Source organism: Benincasa hispida, chromosome 8 (genome assembly GCF_027475165.1).
Source record: "Benincasa hispida cultivar pf3 chromosome 8, pf3_genome.v1.1, whole genome shotgun sequence".
Lineage (NCBI taxonomy): Eukaryota > Viridiplantae > Streptophyta > Magnoliopsida > Cucurbitales > Cucurbitaceae > Benincasa > Benincasa hispida.
Window position 1 is genome coordinate 38,072,486 of NC_143485.1, and position 20,467 is coordinate 38,092,952.

The window sequence follows — 20,467 nt, forward strand, 5'->3', positions numbered from 1 at the left end:
TAATTATGAGGAAATTAAGAAATGATCCAATTCTAATGGTTATTCTTTAATTTAGCCATTCAAAGTTAAAAGCAAGATTTTCGAAAATAGAAAAATAAAAAAATTTATTTATACAAAATAGTGATAGATTTTATTTGTTTGATAGAGGTGATAGAAGTACATCAACAATGGATAGTCATATTTTGTTTTGCTATTTCCATCAATACTTTGACATATTTTCTTTCAGTCAAAATCTCCCTAAAATTAACATATATTTTCATAGTTTTCTTTTAGTCTAAAATAAATCAACTTGGAAGAAAGTGGTCAAAATACTACAAGAAAAGCGCTCGTCTTTGTTTGAACATTTCGATAATCCAATCTCAGTAAACTTATGAAAGAAACTTTCAAGCTATCCATGTTCATCAATGGAGAGGAAGGAAGGAAAGAAAGAAGAATCAGAAATGGAGGATTCAATCAATCATCATCTCTCGTTTGCTGCTGCTGCAATTCTTGATCTGCGTTTTTCAGGAACTGATCCCAACCACTTCCAGCGCTCGTATCCAAGTAATCAAATGGAACCGCCGTCTTCAATCCGGGCCTCACCGCCCTCCGGCTCTCCACGATTCTGAAATCAATCTCTTCATTCTTCTCTTCGAATTCCTCCCAATCGAACAGCAATGGAAGTGTAAATGCACCCCATGGATTGAAATCCACTATCTTAACAGCTTCATTCTTCGTCACATACACATCGAACGTGTAATTCTCCGATTCGAAGCTCGACTTCACATGGTCGATGAAGAATTCCCGGATAACTTGTTGCAAGATCTCCTTCTTCTCCACTAAAGCAGGATAGAACGTTGTGACCTCTCGCTGGGAAATCCCAACCAAGTCCCGATTCCTCACGAAGCAACGAAATTCCATCTCTGGCCGAAGGGACGGGTACCACTTGCGAAGCGCGAGGAAGAACTTCAATGGCCTCGACGAAGATTTGTCGGTGCAGGAATCGTACGCGTGACACAGATCGTGAACAAGAGAATCGGACGATCGAAGCAAGAGCGCAATCTCAGTGAACGAAGAGCACTTCAATGTTCCGTTAGGGCTAATCCACGCAGAGTCTTTCGGTGCGCTCCAGTTCAATTTAGGAAAGACGGAACCTCCGAGGGAGGAAATCGACTGTTTAACATCAGATTCAAGCTCCGGAAAGGAAGGAGGCGAAGTGGATTGCTCGGAATCATCATCGGATCCTTCTTTCAACTGGTAATCGTGTTCGTCTTCGGGATTAATGACTCTATTGGGAAGAGCATCGTCGTTGGAGATGGAAAGTGGAAGGAGGAAAGGGCCGGAATCGTCGAGAAGGTAGTTAACGAAAGATTCTGGAAGATGGTGAATTAGGGTTTTGATAGAGAAGGGTTTGAATTTGGGATACCATTCCTGAATTTGGCAACGATTGACTTCTTCTTGTTTCATTTGGTTGCAGCTACTCCGCTTCTGAGTGTTGTGTTTTCAATTAGGGCAGATGCGTGGGGAAGACGAAGAAGGCCAGATGTATGCAGGTTTCGCCGACTTAATAGCTAATAAGCCCAACTTTCCCGTTTCCTGTTTTTCGATCATAAAATTTTAACGTTCCTAAAATATATTTCTTTTTTTATTTTATTTAAAGTTGTTTTTAAAAATATATTGGACACTTGACTAATTGACGAGGAAGTACCACTAAATCACTCCTCAATTCCATGATTTTGGAATTGAATCTCATTTGAGACTTTTTTTTTTTTTTTTTCTTTTATATTTCGTTTTTCTCTATACTTTTTTTTTTAATTTTTTAATTATATATATATATATATATTTCTTTTATTCTTTATTTCTTTTATATTTCCTTTTTCTTTATGATTTTTATATTTCTTTTATTTATTTTTTATCTTATATATTAATTTAATTTTAAAATTTGAATTTCCAAATATTTAGATTTATATATTATTTTGATTTTCAAATTTTAAATTTTCAATATGGTTATTTTCAAATATAGAAAAATAAATCAAAATATAGATGAATTTTCAAATATTTAGATTTATATTTTATTTTGATTTTCAAATTTTCAAATTTTAATAGGGTTGTTTTCATATATAGGAAAATGAACCAAAATATTTATAAATTTAATTTTAAATTTTGAATTTTCAAATATTTAGATTTTCAAATTTCAAATTTTCAATAGGGTTGTTTTCAAATATAAGAGAATGAACCAAAATATTTACAAATATAATAAAAATTCACTGATATTTTGCTATTATTTTAGACATTTTCAACAATTTTGTCATTTTAAAAAATTCTTTTTCAATATGTAAATATAAATATATATTTTTTTAATTTTGAATTTTAAGTTAGGGTAATTGCAACTTTAATAAAGAAAACTGAAAATTGGGCACGTGCCCTTAGGTTTTGTTTTTCTGTTTTTTTTTTGTTTTTTTTTTTTTTTTTTTTTTTTTTTTTTTTTTTTTTTTTTTTTTTTTTTTGCAAATATGTCAAAGAAAAAAAACTTCCGCTTGAAAATTTAATTGCTATCCCATTTCTATGTGATTATATGATTGTTATCTAATTGTTATGTGATTGCAACACGCAATTACAAAAAAAGTTAAAGTCATGGCTTTGGTTTTTTAAAATGTATTTGCCAATTTCACTTTTAAATTTTGCAATATGCATTTTCATATATTTTTTAAATATATATATATATATATATATATATATATATATATATATATATATATATATATTTATTTATTTATTTTCTTACATATGAAACGTATCATAATCTTACAATAATATAAATTTTGTTTACTAAGATATTCATTTAGGTTCATTTTAATATTTTTACAACCATGATATTTACATAATAATATAATTAAAAACAAATGATTTGAGTGAGAAATAATATTGTAAATAAAATTTTAGCACATATGAATGATAAAAACGATTGTATATCGATATTAATTTTATATAAAGACTTATGTGTATTCGATAGTTTAAATATTTGATAATTATTTTTTATATTTTAATGCATGCTAAATATCTTTTTATTTTATATAATTAGATTATATTTAAACTATAAAATATGAAAAAAAATGTAAAGGAAAAAAATACAAGAAACGAGAAACTAGTATGTTAGCAAATGGACCCTAATTGGGGGCATCTTTATGATTGAATAATTTGTTAGGATGCATAAAAATAGGTGATATCCGAGATGCAATTTTTCTTTTTTAATTGTATTAAAAAAACCAATGGTTGGGTGAGTTAGAATTTAATCCCGTTTGATAAAACCTTGTAAATAATCTTTCTCGATAAAATTTTCATAAATAGTCCCTTCCACATAGACTACTAAAAATGTTTTATCAAATCAAGGGGATTTTGTAAGGATGACTCGAAATGAAAATAAATGAATTTTTGCCTTTTGCTTGTATGCCATGTGAAATTACTACTTTGACCTAATAACGTTCCCGTCAGGATTCGTGCTCTCACTTCACACTTCTTGCTCCTTGCTCCTTCTATCCTCCTCAATTCACTTTTCTATAGTTAGAAATTTTTTCGCTTTTCGCTCCTCGCTCCTCTCCTTCTATCATCCTTCTCAATTTGTTTTTCTATGGTAAAAAATCTTCTCACTTCTCCCTTCTTGCTCATTCTATCCTCTTTCTTAATTCTCCTTTCTATGGCCAAAAATCTTCTTGCTCTCCTTATTTCTCCAAAAACAAAAAAATCTCGTTTGAGTCAAAGTAGAAATTGAATGAATCGATTGAAGAAAAGCTATGGATTGAAGAAGAAGAATGATTAGATTTAAAGAAAAAGTTTCATATTAGATTAAAAAAAAGAAAAAGAAAGAAAAAGAAAGTTGCAGCTCGAAGTAGAAGGAAGAAGAAGAAAGAAGCATACACTTGGGGTGAAAGTGCTAATTTTATTTGGCGCTGATGTAAGCAGAAAACCAAAATTCCTTCATTTTCAAACTTAGGGCTAATTTTCATCCGAGCTCTTGAAAAAAGGCTCTCTGTACAATTTTCTCAAACCATAGTTTTTTTTTTTTTTAAATTTTTTTTTAATATAAAGTGGAGTTGGGAAATGAACCTCTAACTTTGAAGTTGACAGTACAAATAAGTTAAACTATATTCATTTTGACAAAAACTATTTATTTATATGTTAAAGAAAATGGTTAAATTATATTATAGGTTGGAAGGTTAAAAGACACTTATGGTCCCTAAAATTTCATAAATTTAACAATTTACTCTCTGAATTTTAGTTTGTCATGTTTTACTTTTTATACTTTCAAATTTTTAATAATTTAGTCTATAAACTTTATCAAGTAACAATTTAGTCTCCATATTTTGAAATTTGTAACAATTTAGTTTGTATGTTAAAAAAACTCTTCAAAATTAAGTGTCAAGTTTTATTATATAACGATTTAGTCTTTATAGTTTATAATAAAATTGATTCTCAAAATGTTTATCATTCTTTATGTGTAGTAAATTTCATTAAATCTTAAAAATATTTTTAACATCAAGGAATAAATCATTACAAATTATGAAGAAAGTTAAATATTTTGAGCAATAAATTAATTTTGTAGCTAATAAGACAATAAACACATTCAGCTGTGTTCAATTGATTTGTGAATTTTAATAAATATTCAATAAGTTATTAAACATGAAGTTAAAAGTTCAATAGCTTATTAGATACAAAATCAATAGTTAATTTAGAGACTTATTGACCTTGTTTAAAGTTGAATAACCTATTAGACATGAAACTGAAAATTTGTGGACTTATTAAATACTTTCATAGTTTAGGAACTTATTTGGGAAAATTGTACGACCCAATTGAAAAATGGTCACCTATTGAAAAATCAATAAAAAGTGGCCTTCTACTTGCATCAGCACCATGTGAGTTTATCGGCCTTGAAATCCACCTGTGCGCCTGTTCGCTAAGTGACCGCTTGATGCACAATACGCGATTACTCGATGAAGGATCATCGATACATGATGGCCTTTGCTCAATATTTTCCACATCATCCTTGATCCACCTTACATGATCCTCGATCCCTATCATCTTGATACTCGCTCCTCGATGTACGATCCTCGAAAAATGATGGCCTTTGCTCGATGTTTGCCACATCATACTCAATCCCTGATACACGTCCCTCGATACTCTTTTGACTTTTTGAATTCTTAAGTACTCATGAGACTCACGAGCATGATACTCATGAGCATGAGACACATCGACCAGATGATCAGGAGCATGATACCTACCGACTGGATACTGAGCGGCCCGATACATATCGAACGAATATTCAGAAGCCTAATATCCACTAGCCAGAGCCTACGAGGGTGTGGGTAGTCGAAGAGCATTTCATGACTTAGATGCGAGGGTATCAAACATGGAGTATATATTGGTGGATGTGCAGTCAGATTTGAAACAAGTGAAGTATGACATGAGTGAAATGAAGGCTGGTATACAGACCATACTAGCCTACTTTAATCATTTTGTCAGGTATGTAATTATGTGATATGTTTTAATATACAAAATAAGATTTGTCTTTTCTAACCTAATGTAAGTTTTTAACAATGTAGGACAATCGTGTATGGAGTGATGATGATGAGAACTAGGAGCGCTCAAATAACCAGACAACCTGAACAACCCAAACTACCCAACCCAAAATGTAAGGGTTAGGTTGGGTTAGTTTTGTTCTTGGATTGGGTTGAGTTGAATTTTTCTATTTTTATTAGGTTGAGTTGGGTCGTGATTTGCCTAAAAAAAAGTTTGGGTTGACCTAACCCAACCCCAATTATATATATATATATATATATTTCTCTTTGTTTAAAGTTTGATTACTTTGTATTGATTAATTTGTGAATTTTTAATTTTTTTTTTAAAATTGTTATGATATTTGTCTTTGTTTAAAGTTTACAATAAATATCATAGATATTTGGTATTTAGCGTTTTAATTTGATGAGATTTTAGCTATTAGTCACATGTTATATATAAATTTACATATTTTTCATTAAAAGAAAAAAAAAGTTATAACTCGACAACCCAATCCAACCCAGGGTTGAGTGGGGTTGAAAACTTTATTTGGGTCATTTGGGTTGCCAATCAAACAAATCCGAATTTTTGGGTTGCTCCAAAAAATACTCTAACCCAACCCAACCCAACCCATGTACACCCGTAATGAGAACACCAAACATTTGTCACATGAAGATGGAGACCTCAACATAGATGGCTCAATTCCCGATGCACCCATCGATCTTGATCCCATCCTTCCTCCAACACCCACTGAGCTTAAGTCCACCCTTCCTCTGAGTCTACCATTCCTCCATCACCCACCGACCCTGAGTCCACCCTTCCTCCATCACTCACCTATTAAAGTTAGAAAACATGTAATAGAAGAAAAATGGATCACTAAGCATTCTAATTCATTAATTTTGGCTCAAATTTAAGCATGCTCATAAAATACAAAGTGGGTTTCATGAAATACCTTTGAAGAATACCTTGAATCATGAAGCTCAACTGCAATCTTCTTGAATTCAACTTGTGAACCACCTCAAGGACTTTCCTACTATCTTTTTGGTGCCTTGGATTAAGTTGTGGGACTTAAAACAATCTTGGATTAAGGGAAAAAAAAGAGCAAAGGTTTCTAGTTTTTCCAGCTGAAAACTTATATTCAACATTTGAAGATCGTCAGCCTAATCCACCCAATTGCATGTTGAATTCCACTCAGATTCTTTATTATATATTGCATGACAATCATGCAAGGACCATTGCTGCATGAATTGCAGCTCACGCTAGGATTAATGACTGAATTTGAAAATGGAAAATGTGTAAGCTAGTTGGAAATGGAAGTGGGAAAATCCCAACTTTTCCATTTCCAATTTTCTTCTTCTTTTTCTTTTAATTTGTAATTTCTCAAATTAAAACATAACTTCAGTTTTTAATTCAATAATTAAAACTGAAATTGTATTTAATTTTACAAAAATTAATTTAAAATTATTTTTTCTAATAAAATTAATAATTAATAATTAATTAAATAATTTAATTAATTCAATTAATTTAATATCTAATATTAAATTAATTTAACACTAATTCCACTATCATGAATCTCTATTCATGAGTTTAATATTTAAATCAGATTTAAATATTAATTGATTCTCCAATTTCATTTAATTCCAAAATTAAATGTGTAATTATATCTCATATAATTACTAATTCCATTTACGAGCTAGTAGAGGGACTTCGTGGACCTACAGATCATGGGCTCCAACGATCTGAGATTAATTGGTTAAACTCTTTACACCAAATTAACCCCTATTCGTTAACTAGTGGGTCACTCTAATAAAATCCATAGTTGCGCTCCCTTCATTGTAGATATATTATGTCCACTCGATATAACCATCATTAGTAAGTTAACCCTTCACAGGTTGTTCATAATAATGATTGGACCAAAAGTCTGTTTTACCCCCGAGATTACCTCCTGTTCCTTAAGTTCTACTGATCCTTTAATGAACAATTGGTTTGTGATCCAATCAACAAATCGACTCCCTTTCAGGCCAATGAGAGGGTGGGGCCCCTTGTTCAAAACCTAGAGTCAGCATTTAAGGTAACAACCTCTCTACTATCACTGAAAGCCGGTAGGAGAGAATTCCATCTTGCACCCTATGTCCCTAGCTATCTACCCGGTCTTACCCCTGAAATGGAGGTTTACTGAGCTGATGTTGTTGAGCCAACCCTCACCTATACAAATTTATGAATAATCTCGTATAAACAGGAGTTTATAGTTAGATCAGGATTAAGGTCAAGTTACCTAGGTCATCACTTTGAAATAGTCAGTCTTAAATAGTAAATAGTGTTAGAAAGTAAGAGTGACTGATTTCGTTGTCTGATTTTGTACAAACTAGGGTTGATAACGGTGTTAGGGCGGGGCGGGGGGCGTCCCCCATCCCCGGCCCCGTGGGGAAAATTCACCCCCATCCCTGCCATTTGAAGGCGGGGATGGGGGCAGGGATTCCCCGTCGGGGAACGGGGTCCTCGCAGGGTCCCATTCTCCGTTTCCTCGCAAGGATTCCTCTACTAGTTCCCCATGGGGAATCCCCTACCATATTCAATTTATGGCCTTTTTTTTTTTTTATAGTTTTTTTAAGTTTGGGTTTGGCTTCTTGGGCTTAGAGTTAGAAATTGGATATTTATTATTAAGCTCCAATCCAACACTATACATTATAAATATATATAAATAAATTATTTTATATATTATAAATATATATTTATAAAAATATAAATATATCAAATCGGTGTCGGGGTCAGGATAGGGTCCCAAAAATTTTTCCGGTTTGATGCCGTCCCCGGTCAAACTAGGGATTCCCCTCTCTCCCCCCCCGGTCGATTGGGGTGGGTCCCCGCGGGGAATTTTTCCAACCTTAGTACAAACCCATTTCACTGGACGCCCCTACTCCTCATGTCATAACATGTACGAATTAGGATCACATCGTTTGTAGTACTTTAAAATTTCTTGTAACAATTACAGAGTAGACCACATCCAATAGTGTTACCAAAATAAGGCATCCAACCTCATTCATATACTATAAATCATTTTGACTATTTACTCGAACCTGATCCACTTTTATGTCTTTACATATAGTTCAAGTACTCATTTAATAGTCATGAGTCTTTTTAGTTTATTGGATTTATTTCTAAAATGAAATAAGCAATATATTTTCAATAACAACTTATTGAATTTTTAGAATAAGTTTTATTGTTTACAAACCATGAGTTTTAGGACATAAAACCCAACAAACTCCCACTTGAACTAAAATCCAGTGGTAACTTATATATCTGAATATATAATATTGAGTTTTTGAGTTTTATAGAGAAATACAATAAACTAGGGCATCTCATACACATGATTTACCATTCGGTATCCCGCACCCGATATTTCTCCTGCTTGCCCTAGGTTATTAGCCTGGTATTCCTAGTATTACTAGGAGATTCTCAAACACTTTAGTCGAGAGAAGCGTTGTAAACATGTTAGTGTACAATAGACTTCTTATTAAACTATATGAGAAATGCATCTTATTCTCAATAATGACCAAGAAGTCATACTTTCCTCCCACTATATTGAGGTACTCTCAATTTTTTGAGTAAGACGTATTTAACCTATCAAAACAACTCTTGTTTTAGCAGTGTTAATTTAATAACTCTTTATTGATTTATGCAAGTTTTATGGAAACAAAAAATACAGGGTGATCTATAACAACATTCCAATGATGTTGAGAAACCAATCTAAGGCAATTAGAAAGTTTGACATTGGATTTCATGTTCTATCAAGTAGATCTAGAAATCTTTAAAATTTCTATACTTTGATCTTATCGAAGTATTTTAGTTTTATTTTACCTAATAAGTTTTGTACACTTTGAACGTCTCAAGTGTTCTAAACTTATCATTTAGGTTAAATAACTATTTATCTTAATTTATTTCTAGCGGTTTTAAATATCTGAATATTTTGCAAATGACTTTTAACTAAGTTTGGTTCTTTAACAGAAGTTGCTATGAGATAGAACAAACATAATTTTCAAAAGTGAACATTTCATTTACAAAAAAAATATATATATTTTGTTCTTTACAAGATAACAACAGTGGGTAAAATTATCATCAGATAGCAACATCTCCCACTGGTTAAGCTGAAAAAGAGGTCCTCAAGAACTAGTTTGCTTGTTTTTCTTTCTCTGCTCTCTTCTTAGTAAGATACTGAGGGCAGTTCCTCTTCCAGTATCCTTTCTCGTTGCAGTGGAAACACTTTTCTTTATCTGCAATGTTATTCTTATCTTTCTTCCTAGTGGGTTTCTTCTTCCCTTTTCCTTTGATTTTCTTAACAGAAATACTCTTACTCTGTGAAGAGGAAGCAACATTAGGCTTTTTGGAGGATGTTCCTCTCTTCTCAGCGGTAGTAACGTTTACTTCCGATTTCAGACCTTTAGCTCTCACTATTGTATGGTAAGCTTGTAGCTCATTCAGAAGAGTAGTCAAGTTGTATTCAATTTTATTCATTAATGCATTCGTACAGAACTATAGAAAACTATTCAGAAGAGATTCTAAAATAAAACCGACTTGACTTCTCTTGTCAACTACCGTGCTATTTACTTCCGCCACATTGAAGTGGACCATCATGTCCAGGACATGTTCACGAATAGAGGCCCCTTCTTTCATGCGGCAGTTGTAAACGTACTTGATGGCATCATGCCTTAGGGAGAAGGACGGTTGCCCAAACATCCCTCGTAGAGATTCCATAATCTCTTTGGCAGTACCTATATCCTTATGTTTCTTCACTAAGACATCAGATATGCTGGTGAGGATATAAGCACAGACTTTATCATTTGCCCTGATCCATCTATCGTACGCATCCTGAACAGTTCGATTTGCGTTAGAGCCCGGAATGGGAGGACAATCCTCTATTAAGACAAATCGTAAATCGTCTATCACCAGTATAGTATTCAAATTCGATTTCTAGGTTGCATAATTATCCCATATCAGTTTATCAGATGCCAACAATTGTACTAGTGCACTCGTCATTCCGAAAAGATATAAACAAATTTTATAAGTGAATTGTTTTTTTAAATCCAATCATGTTTTAGTAAAGTAATAATATGCCTAAGATTATTTTTACAATGGTACTATAGCAACACATTCTTGACTAAACACTATCTTCAGAATAACTTATATTCCGATAGTCATTTAACTACCATTTTTGGTAAGAAATTACTAGCTCTTTAGTAATCTTGTAAGTGTAACCCTCTCTTTTCAGACTTCAGAAGTCTGATCCTAATGATGCTACCGAATTTGGAAAGTCAAAGTAGAAACCGACTTTAGAAATCCTATCCATTGCTGGAGATTGAGTTGTTCCGGAAAAAGCTTCGAGGGGATAGCCGTCATCAAACGACTAGCGAAGCTGATAACTGGTAGAAATACAAGTTATTAAACTCAAATTATTAAAACAATGGGAGAAAGCGATGGTAAAATAGGCAATATTATGATTGAATGCGCTAAACTAAAAGAAAATTGCGATCGTTAATGCTCATTGCATAAAAACAGTTAAATTGCGTTATTCTGTGCAGGTACAATGCGATGGCGCGCTTGAGTTTGTGATCCAAGGGCACAATGCGATGGCGCGTTTGAGTTGCGATCCAAGGGTGCCTCAAAGATGATCGCATGAAGACCTTACATAAAGGCGACAACATAATATAATGAAACATGATGGGACATAAAGTTGATAACGGTCAATTCGAAAATACAGTTGACGGTCGTTGAAGTCCATACCGTTGCAAATACATTGAACTTCCAGTGACTATCAGACGGCGCAACAGGGTATGAAAATTATGCCTAAAAGTCTATAAATACCCAATGCTACCAAACCAGCGAGAGCGCGTGAGGAGGCAAGACGGAGCAGAGGGAAGGTAATTCGTAAGAAGAAATTATTTTCGGAGAGGTTGAGAGACTGCCGCACGAAGGAGAGACACCCAACCCTTGTGAGAGCAAGATTCTACAATTTGGAAAGGAGTTGAAGTGATAAGAGCAGTGTAAAAAACCAGAGGAAGCAAGACATAGCTTACCTGGCTTGATACTTCTTACTCCATTTATTGTTTTGTACTCAACACTTCATTTCAATTTATGATCAGTCTCTCCACACCATGCATGAGTAACTAAATTTGTGAATGGGTTGAGAAGTATTTAGCTGGCATGACTTAAGCTATGCACTTTATGCGATCATCTTGTCTTATGTATGTTTCATTCATCATTTGGAGTACTTGATAGAGTAGTCTAAGGACAGAATCTAGGCTCGGGAGAGTCGGATTAGATCGCATAAGCAAGAGTAGAGACTTAGAAATAAGTTCTATCTGCTACATTCCGTACACACTGCATGCATTCTAGAAATAAGAAATGTGGCATTATGCATTGAGAAATGTAGTGCTTAATATTTGTGTATATCATGATCGCATGACTTGTACAAAATCTTAAGAAATGTTAGCTAAATCTCTTTTCAACCCCTTCATCGCATACTTGTCACAACACCACATGTTCATTGCTCCGCATATTCCATCGCATTAGAAAATAAATTAAATCGCCATCTATTTCTTTATCACAATCGCAATAGAATCAGTAAGTCTGTCGCATATCTATTTAGTAATCTCTGCGTTCGACCCTGGACTTACCAGGACCTTAAGAAGGCTTATACTTGGGCTTTGTTAGGAAAACATGTATGATCATCGCATCCACACATCCCTACATCGCATGATAAACCAATGCATCAGAGGCCGGCTTAAAGATGACAAGCAGACGTAACATAGGAATCTCACTGTTCAAACAAACAGAAGAGACCATAGGATATGTTGGCACATATCCTTCACCCACTTACTATGAACGACTTCCTCCATTCACTTTGGTTTTGATCTATGACAAACACATTCCAAATGGAGGTCACTCCCAGGGTGACACGAAGAGCTGCACGGATCTCACGGTGGGAATTATGTAGGGACGTGAGAATTGAAATCAATATATTATATATTTGATTTTCCATTAAACAACTTCACCTCATTCACCATGATCAATTCACGCAAACACTTTCCGAATGGAGGTCACTCCCAGGGTGACACAAAGTGCCACATGAATTTTTTATTGTGAACCCTTAAGGACGTGAGAGCTAGAAATAATCATATCATATCATATATGTTTATTAATCTCCACTGAAGCGTTCTAACATATCATATACGTTATTTGATTTTCATTGAAGTGTTCTAATAACATATCACATATGTTATTAAACTCCCACTAAAGTGTTCTAACGATTAAACGTGAGCATGCAACTGTTCTTTGTTATGGATTTTAAATGTCTAACCCAATTTTATAACGATTTACAAATTTTTTAGATATGCTAAACATCCACAACATCCATCAAAGGCATTCAATATTTAATATAGCATTTATATTAAATAAAAGAAACATTAAACATGCATACTATATATTATAACATTTTATAACATACTTTCAATGTATGTAACATGCTTTCTATGGTGGGTTTTTAAATCTACATGGCATACTTTATGCACCTACAAGATTTATTTAATTATAGCATATATCACATGCATAAATAATTAAACACATACTAATATGGTTTTAGTTTTGACATTTTCAAGCAAACAAAGGACTAACTATTACAAAATTCAGCAAGAAAAGGCTCCAAAATGCTTCTAAACTGCTCGAATCGCCCTAAATCGAACCAGACCTCCAAACCTTCAAAAGTGGCTGAACCTGACTGAATTAGGTCAAACCGGACCTCTTGACTCGAATTGGTCGGACCGGTTCAACTGGACCGTTGGTTTGGGTTGAAGCGTGCATGCTGGGCTGGGGCAAGCAACATTGCAACGTTTTCACCCCAACCTTGTGACGTTGTGGGTGTTCATCAATTTTTTGGGTATCCATGAAGAACAATGTTGCAACGCTCTAGGGCAGCATTGCAACGTTGCCTGTACAGAAGCTCGATTTCAGGTTGCAGTAGCTTGACCTTCTTCACTTCTTTCTTCAATTACAACTTAATTTCAACTCTAATGACTCCAAATAAATTACAGACTCTTGAGCACACATATAAGCTCATTAAACAAGAGTCAATTACAAAGTTAATCAAGGAATTTGAGAGAATTTAAATGCCAAAACTCAAAAACCATATCAGTTCACCATTTTCATATATCTCATGAAAAAACACCCACCAAGCCAAAATTAAACCAAATTGAATGCTTAAATGATGCTCTAATACCAATTGTTAGAGTTAGGAAACATGCAATGGAAGAAAAAGGGATCATTAAGCATTCTAATTCATTAATTTTGGCTCAAATTTAAGCATGCTCATAAAATAAAATGTGGGTTTCATGACATACCTTTGAAGAACACCTTGAATCACGAAGCTTAGCTACAATCTTCTTGAATTCAACTTGTGAACCACCTCGAGGCCTTCCCTTCTATCCTTGGTGGTTTTTTCCATTTAGATATATGACTATGTGGATTTATTACTTCGGCGTATAATAGGACTAGTGACTCAACACTATATAGTTTGTTACAGAGAGTAAGCTACAAAAAGTAAATGGATTTTTGTTACGTTCTCTAGTTGCAACAATAACGTGTGAACATGGAATCTCTAAACATTGGAATTGTATGCAACTGCATTCCCGCGTGTTAAGGCTAACGATACCATCTAATCCACCATCTTTTACATGAAATTCATTACAATCAATTGGATTAACTCGGTCCGCCTACCTATGTCACACTATTTTCCAATTATTTCATCTGCATATTTTGAATGTGTTGATGTACTAGCAGACCAAGTGTTTCATCGTTCATAAAACCACCCTTAGAGCTAGGGATGACATGAGGCCGGGGTGGGGTGGGGATGCATTCCTCATCCCTGTCCTCGTGGGGATTTTTAATCTCTGTCCCCGCCCCATTCCTCATTTTGGAGGATCGAGATTTAGGTCGAGAAATCCTTATTTGAGGATTCGGGTCCCCGCAGGGAAAATCATCGCCTTTTATTTTATTATTTAAAATTAATTAAATTTAGTATTTACATTGAAATTGTAAATTTTATATAAGAAATTAGTATTATTGTTACATATATTTGTTTAAATTAACAATTAAAAAAATATTTTAATATATTTTTATTATAATTCATAAAAATTAAATTTATTATATTAGAAAATTAACATTAAAAAAGCTGAAACTATTGTTTTATAATTAAAATTAAAAAAAAACTAAAATTAGCTTTTATTTCAGCTACTGTTTTTATTGTTTATATACCCGATTTAAATCCCCAATTTGACCCTATACCCGATTAAATCAGGGATTCCCCGCCCCGATCGGGTCGAGGACCCGACCCTACGAGGAATTCTGCCATCCCTACTTAGAGCAAACCTCTTATGAATTCTAGTAGTGAGGTTACTTGCAATATCCTTTCATCTTTAGTAATAGAATTGAAGCATTTGATACTATTACTGGTAATAGCACAAAAAATGTGCAATCTTGCTTTGCTTAATTCGAGATTGCTCTTGGATTTTATGTGTTTATTTCATTGATTTATAGATTTTGAGCAAACAAAGGGTAGAATAAGGCATTATTGGTGAAATGGAGTTAAAAGGGGCTAAAACAAAGCTTAAGTGCATCAACCATGAAAGAGAAGGCCAAAATTATCATTTTGCCCCTAAAGATGGCATAGCGGTGCCCAACTAGGCACTGCAAGACAGAGGGCATCAATTTGGTGCAAGATGTAGAGCGTCGTGACACTCCGAAGGTTGACACATGCACAAGACACACAGTAGTGCAATGCTACCTCTGCGTTGCGACACAACGCTGCACACCCAAGACATCAAATGTGAAGAGCGTCACGGTGTCGAACATTTTTTGTAAAAAATTTTTGTAACCGCCTAGGTCAAAAGACATCCAATCTCAGTCGACTCTCAATGAGTTTTCTCTCTATTTTCTTCTGTTTTTTGATCTTGGATGTATAAAAACTCAACCTTCTTGATTGACATGTCGATGAGGAGCTAATGTACTCATTCTAGCTTAGGCGTAGAGTTCATTCTTCCAATATTGTAACTTGTAAGATTTAGATCAATCGATTTTGATTCCATGATTTTGTCTTTGGGTTCTTTTTCTGTATTGCATATTTATGATTATATTACTGCTTGAGGTTGTATGATCATTAACTAGGTATTGAATTACAATAGGTGACATATAATTGTGATTCGATCCTAAGTAGGAAAATGTTAGATTAACTTGTAACAATTGCATTGTTCTAAGTAACCTAGGAAGAATCATGATGAATATTTCTTTAGGTTGTTTCTAATCGATATTCACTTTAGCGTAATTCCTATTCGTAATGTGGTTGTCTTAATTAATTATGATGTTTTTCATCTAATCAAATTGACTAATTGATTAATTGTACTCTCACCTAGCTTTTCTAGGTGAGTTAGCTAAGCTTAGATAAAAAAAGAAATCAATTCGATGAATCTATGATCAAATTATAATTTAGGGAATAAATTGAAAGCCTAAGCTAGACCATTTAATTATTGAATTTGAATTTTGTTTATTTGTCGTGCAATTTACTTTTCTTGTATCAACCAATTTCAAACCCCCTCCCCCTCCCCCCAATTACCCTGGATTGTTTACAATTCAATTGAGAGATTCAAAGGTTCCCTAAGTTCGACCCATTACTGTCCTAATACTACTGAACTAGAATAGAAAACGAAAAAAATATTTTATTGAGTCGAAAGCATCGACAACTTCGTGTTCGTTAATTGGTCATGTTATCATATCGATTCTCGTATTTATAACATTGTGATCATCATTCAACACCAACATCCTCCAAATATCTTGCTGGGGAACTATTTGACCCCAATAATGTTTGAACTCTAATTTTTGAAATGCTCTGGCTGCATCATTGTACAAGTTCCTCACTACATCATCCTTGAAATATTTTTCCACATTCCTCTTCAAATGATAAGTATAAAATCAATGATATGATGTGGAAAATACAACATCAACGACATTGGTTATGATTGGTTTCGATATGAAACGAATACAATGCTAGAGCTAGTTTTGATATGAAACGAAAACAATGCTAGAGCTGTGGGGTTTTATGCCCTAAAACTTGTAGATAATAAATGTAATTAATTGACCGTTATCAATAAAAAATTGTCGATGTTATTTCAATAAATGTTAAATCCAATAAACTAACATCTAAGGTGTCTTATGAGTCTTGAATAACATGTGGAAACATACAGGGATTAATGTTCAAGATACAACCTAAAGAGTCTATAGTATAGGGATAAGGTTGGGTACCTTATCATAGTGACACTATGGATACGACCAACTTCGTATTTGATACAAACACAATGATCCAATGTATTCTTGTAGGTGACATGCAAGTGGAGGTATCCTATACAATGAGTTTGCATAAGAACAAACCACGAAATAGTAACCACTAGATGTAACACCGATGACTAGTTAGGTTTCTATTTCAATAGAATGACCTAGGCAACTTAGTCTTAATCATGAGTGTATTATGAACTTCTATTCATGAGGGATTATCCTTTTATTTGTATGGGTGAGTGTGACCAGTTTTTTGACTCAATAAGCCTACCATTTTGGGGATAAGATCAAGTGGCGTGCTGGGAACATAAAAATACAAGATGGAATTAACTCATTCCCGACTTTAGAATAAGTAGATGCGTGTTCCCTTAAGTGGTGTTTTCGGGACTTGAACAAAGAGCCCTACCCTTTCACTTGCCCGAAAGAGGTTTCTGTTCAATGGTTGGACCATAAATAGGTTGTTCATTAGAGGAGCATTGGTATTTAAGGATAGAGAAGTATCCTAAGGGTAAAACGGTAATTTGATCCAGTTGGTGTTACGAAAACTCATGAAGGATTAACCTGTTATAATTCATTATAGATGTGATCTATAATTCAAATTATATTAGAGAGAAATATTTGAATGTGGTTAAAATATTTAATTCATGTAAATTAGATTCATGAAGATTTAATTAATTATTAAGTTACAGAGAAATATTTAAATGAAATTCAAATATTTAATTCATGTGAATTAGATTCATGAAGATTTAATTAATTATAATGTTATAGAGGAGGAAGCATATAAACATATGATGTTTATATATATATATATATATATATATATAATTAGATTTAATATGTGATTATTTAGTCAATGTGTCAATTAATTAAATAAGTGGTTATCTAGTTAATTAGCATTAAGGATGAAAAGGAAAATACTTGGAGAAGAGGCAAACCCTTCTCCATATAAATTCATCCTATTAGCCCATTTAGGACAAGAATTGATTTTATGAAAATCATAGCCTCTGACACATCCCCTACCAAATTACCTTTTTAATCTAAGGGAAGGTGTGAGACAGCAGATGCCAATCCTCTTATGACATCTTCTGCCAACTGAACCTGTAAAACATCATAACTGTCATAGAACTTAACATGTCAACACCTGACATCATCACATTATATTTTTACCACAATATCGTTCAAGAGATATCTTATTACAGACCAAATCTTGACTCTAACTCTATGGGGATTATCCAATTATCAACTACTTTCATGTCAACACCTGACTAACAAACACTTAATGACGGTGGCAAACTAGACCTTCTTTATTAAGCAACCTGAAATCCTAGAATCCTGGAACAATTCTACTACCTGAAGGGGAGAAACAAAAATATTGAAAAGCATGAGCCGGGGAGCCTAATAAGTGGCATATTTAAAAACATAGGCTTTTATTACGGAAATCCATTTTTTTTTCAAACAAGTCTCTACATCATTAGCATGTTTTTCCAGCTTAAACTTAGAAAACTCTTTGAAACGTATAACAAATAAAAACATCGTACTCTTAAATAATTTAGTGAAAACTAGAGTTCACTTAAACTATAGACTTTCAGACTTAGAAATAATATGCTAAACTGGAAGATTCATAATTTAGATATCAATTGAAAAATTTCCCATAGTTTTAGGGTTTAAAACAGGTTTTTTACCAAGCTCGTCAAAAAATAAAATATCAACTTATAATAATAATAACTCTAAAAACCCTGAAAGCATCTTATGAAACCATCATATAAAACTTTTGTACCCTTTTAAACCTTAGTTGGGTGGAGCCTCTTTTGCTCAACATCCCCAATGTCAAAAACCTTAGCTGAGGTGGAGTTCTACATCACCAACAACATCGATTATAATCTTACGTGCATGTAGAGATTTCTCCTAGTTACCTTCATCTCCTTCTACATTAGGGTGGAATCAACCCTATATGCCTTCGTCTTCTTTAGTAACAGGGACCCTGATACCTTCACAACCTTCAATATCGAGTTTATAGCAACGATACTAAAAACATATTTCTCATAACAACTTTGAAATGGCATTCCTCATTAACACATCATTTTGAGGAATATCATCAATAAAACACATAATCATTAGGAATGCATGCATCAAATACCTTGTACTGAAAACATCATGCTCTAAAACATTCGAGTTAACCTGTTTCAGATGCAATTATGTATAAAACTCATGGTTTTAGTTTACTTTGGAAACATCAAACTTGTATAACCTCAACCTGCGTTGACATGCATGGTGTTTGACATTAAACCATGTGTTTTAGTGAACATCATCTAGCTTTCTTAAGAAATTCATGTTTTAGCCTCCTTTTAAGACCTTGATGCTTTAGATAAAACATTTGTTTAACACTTAATTCCATAGGACTCTTTATGTGTCCAACTTTGGCTTTTAGGAAAACATAAACATGTTTGAGTCCTAACTCATCTAATGCATGCTATGAGTTCATTTATCAAACATACTATATTTGATCATTTTCAAACATGCTAAAACAAGAAAACTAGTAAAAGCATAAATGTTTAAAGTAATCTAAGAGTTAGAAGCCACTCATACTTAGTTAGCTCCCTTTCCTAGTCTTTTAGGCTCTGGGCATCCCTTAGGGCCAATGCACACTTCTTCATTTTGTAGCATAATTGGCCGCATGGTCCCTTCTTGGACGCATGGTCCCTCCTTGGGTGCATGATCCTTCATGTTTTCCTTCATTTTCCAACACTTATAGCATTAATCCCAGTTCGAATTAGACAAAACTTTCTTCATGAAACTTGTTATAAATTGTCTCATGAAGCTTACCTTCTTGAGTCTCTAATTCCTTAAGTAAAGCTCCAAATGTTCCAAATACCTCAGCCTGCTCCGGATGCTTTGAATTCTGACCTTCATCGTGTTTCCTTCACTTTTGGGCATCCTTCTGGCCAAATCTTCTTATGAAAGCCCAAGGTTATATTCAACACTCAAAGAGTTTTAACTTACTTGAAAATATCCTTTTAGCACATTCCAAATGCTCTCACTGCTTGCTTTTTTCAACCCTTAGTCAGTTGCTTGCTTCTTCATCATCTAAATTTGGTTCAACTTTTAGAACACATAACTCTAAATCTATTCATTAAAATCCAAAACTTCCTTCTTTTAACTAACTTACTTCAAAATTGGAGCTCTTAATTCTTCTTAAAACACTCAGAATTCATCAAACATCACAAACTGCTTGATTGAACTTAGAATTTGCACTAACTGGAATCTTCTTTGATTTTCAGCATGAATTCATTGGATTTTTCTTTCAGTGGCCCCATATTTTCTTCTTCACTCATTCAACTTTCAGATGGCACTGAGATCACCTTTTTTGGCTGAGTAAAAAGGGCCAAACCAATCCTCTTTCCACAGCCCATATTTATAGAGAATTCTACATGAATTTCAACTTCCTCAATCTTGCCAAGTAACATCCCTAGATGGCCTTTTCCTCAAATTTGGCTAACTCTCATGAAGCCACCTCATGCTTCAGCCATGTTATGTGTCTTCGCCGCCCAATACTTCACTTTCAATT

The 20,467-nt window shown here is 33.7% G+C and overlaps 1 protein-coding gene across 1 annotated transcript; it reads right to left on the reverse strand.

Annotated features, from left to right (window-relative positions):
- Window positions 1-103: 103 nt before the first annotated feature.
- On the reverse strand, window positions 104-1,599 carry EDA35 (temperature sensing protein-like protein). Its single transcript, XM_039037754.2, has one exon. It carries the CDS (start codon window positions 1,444-1,446, stop codon window positions 454-456), a length of 993 nt encoding a protein of 330 aa, XP_038893682.1. The 5' UTR covers window positions 1,447-1,599; the 3' UTR covers window positions 104-453.
- Between the last annotated feature and the right edge of the window lie 18,868 nt (window positions 1,600-20,467).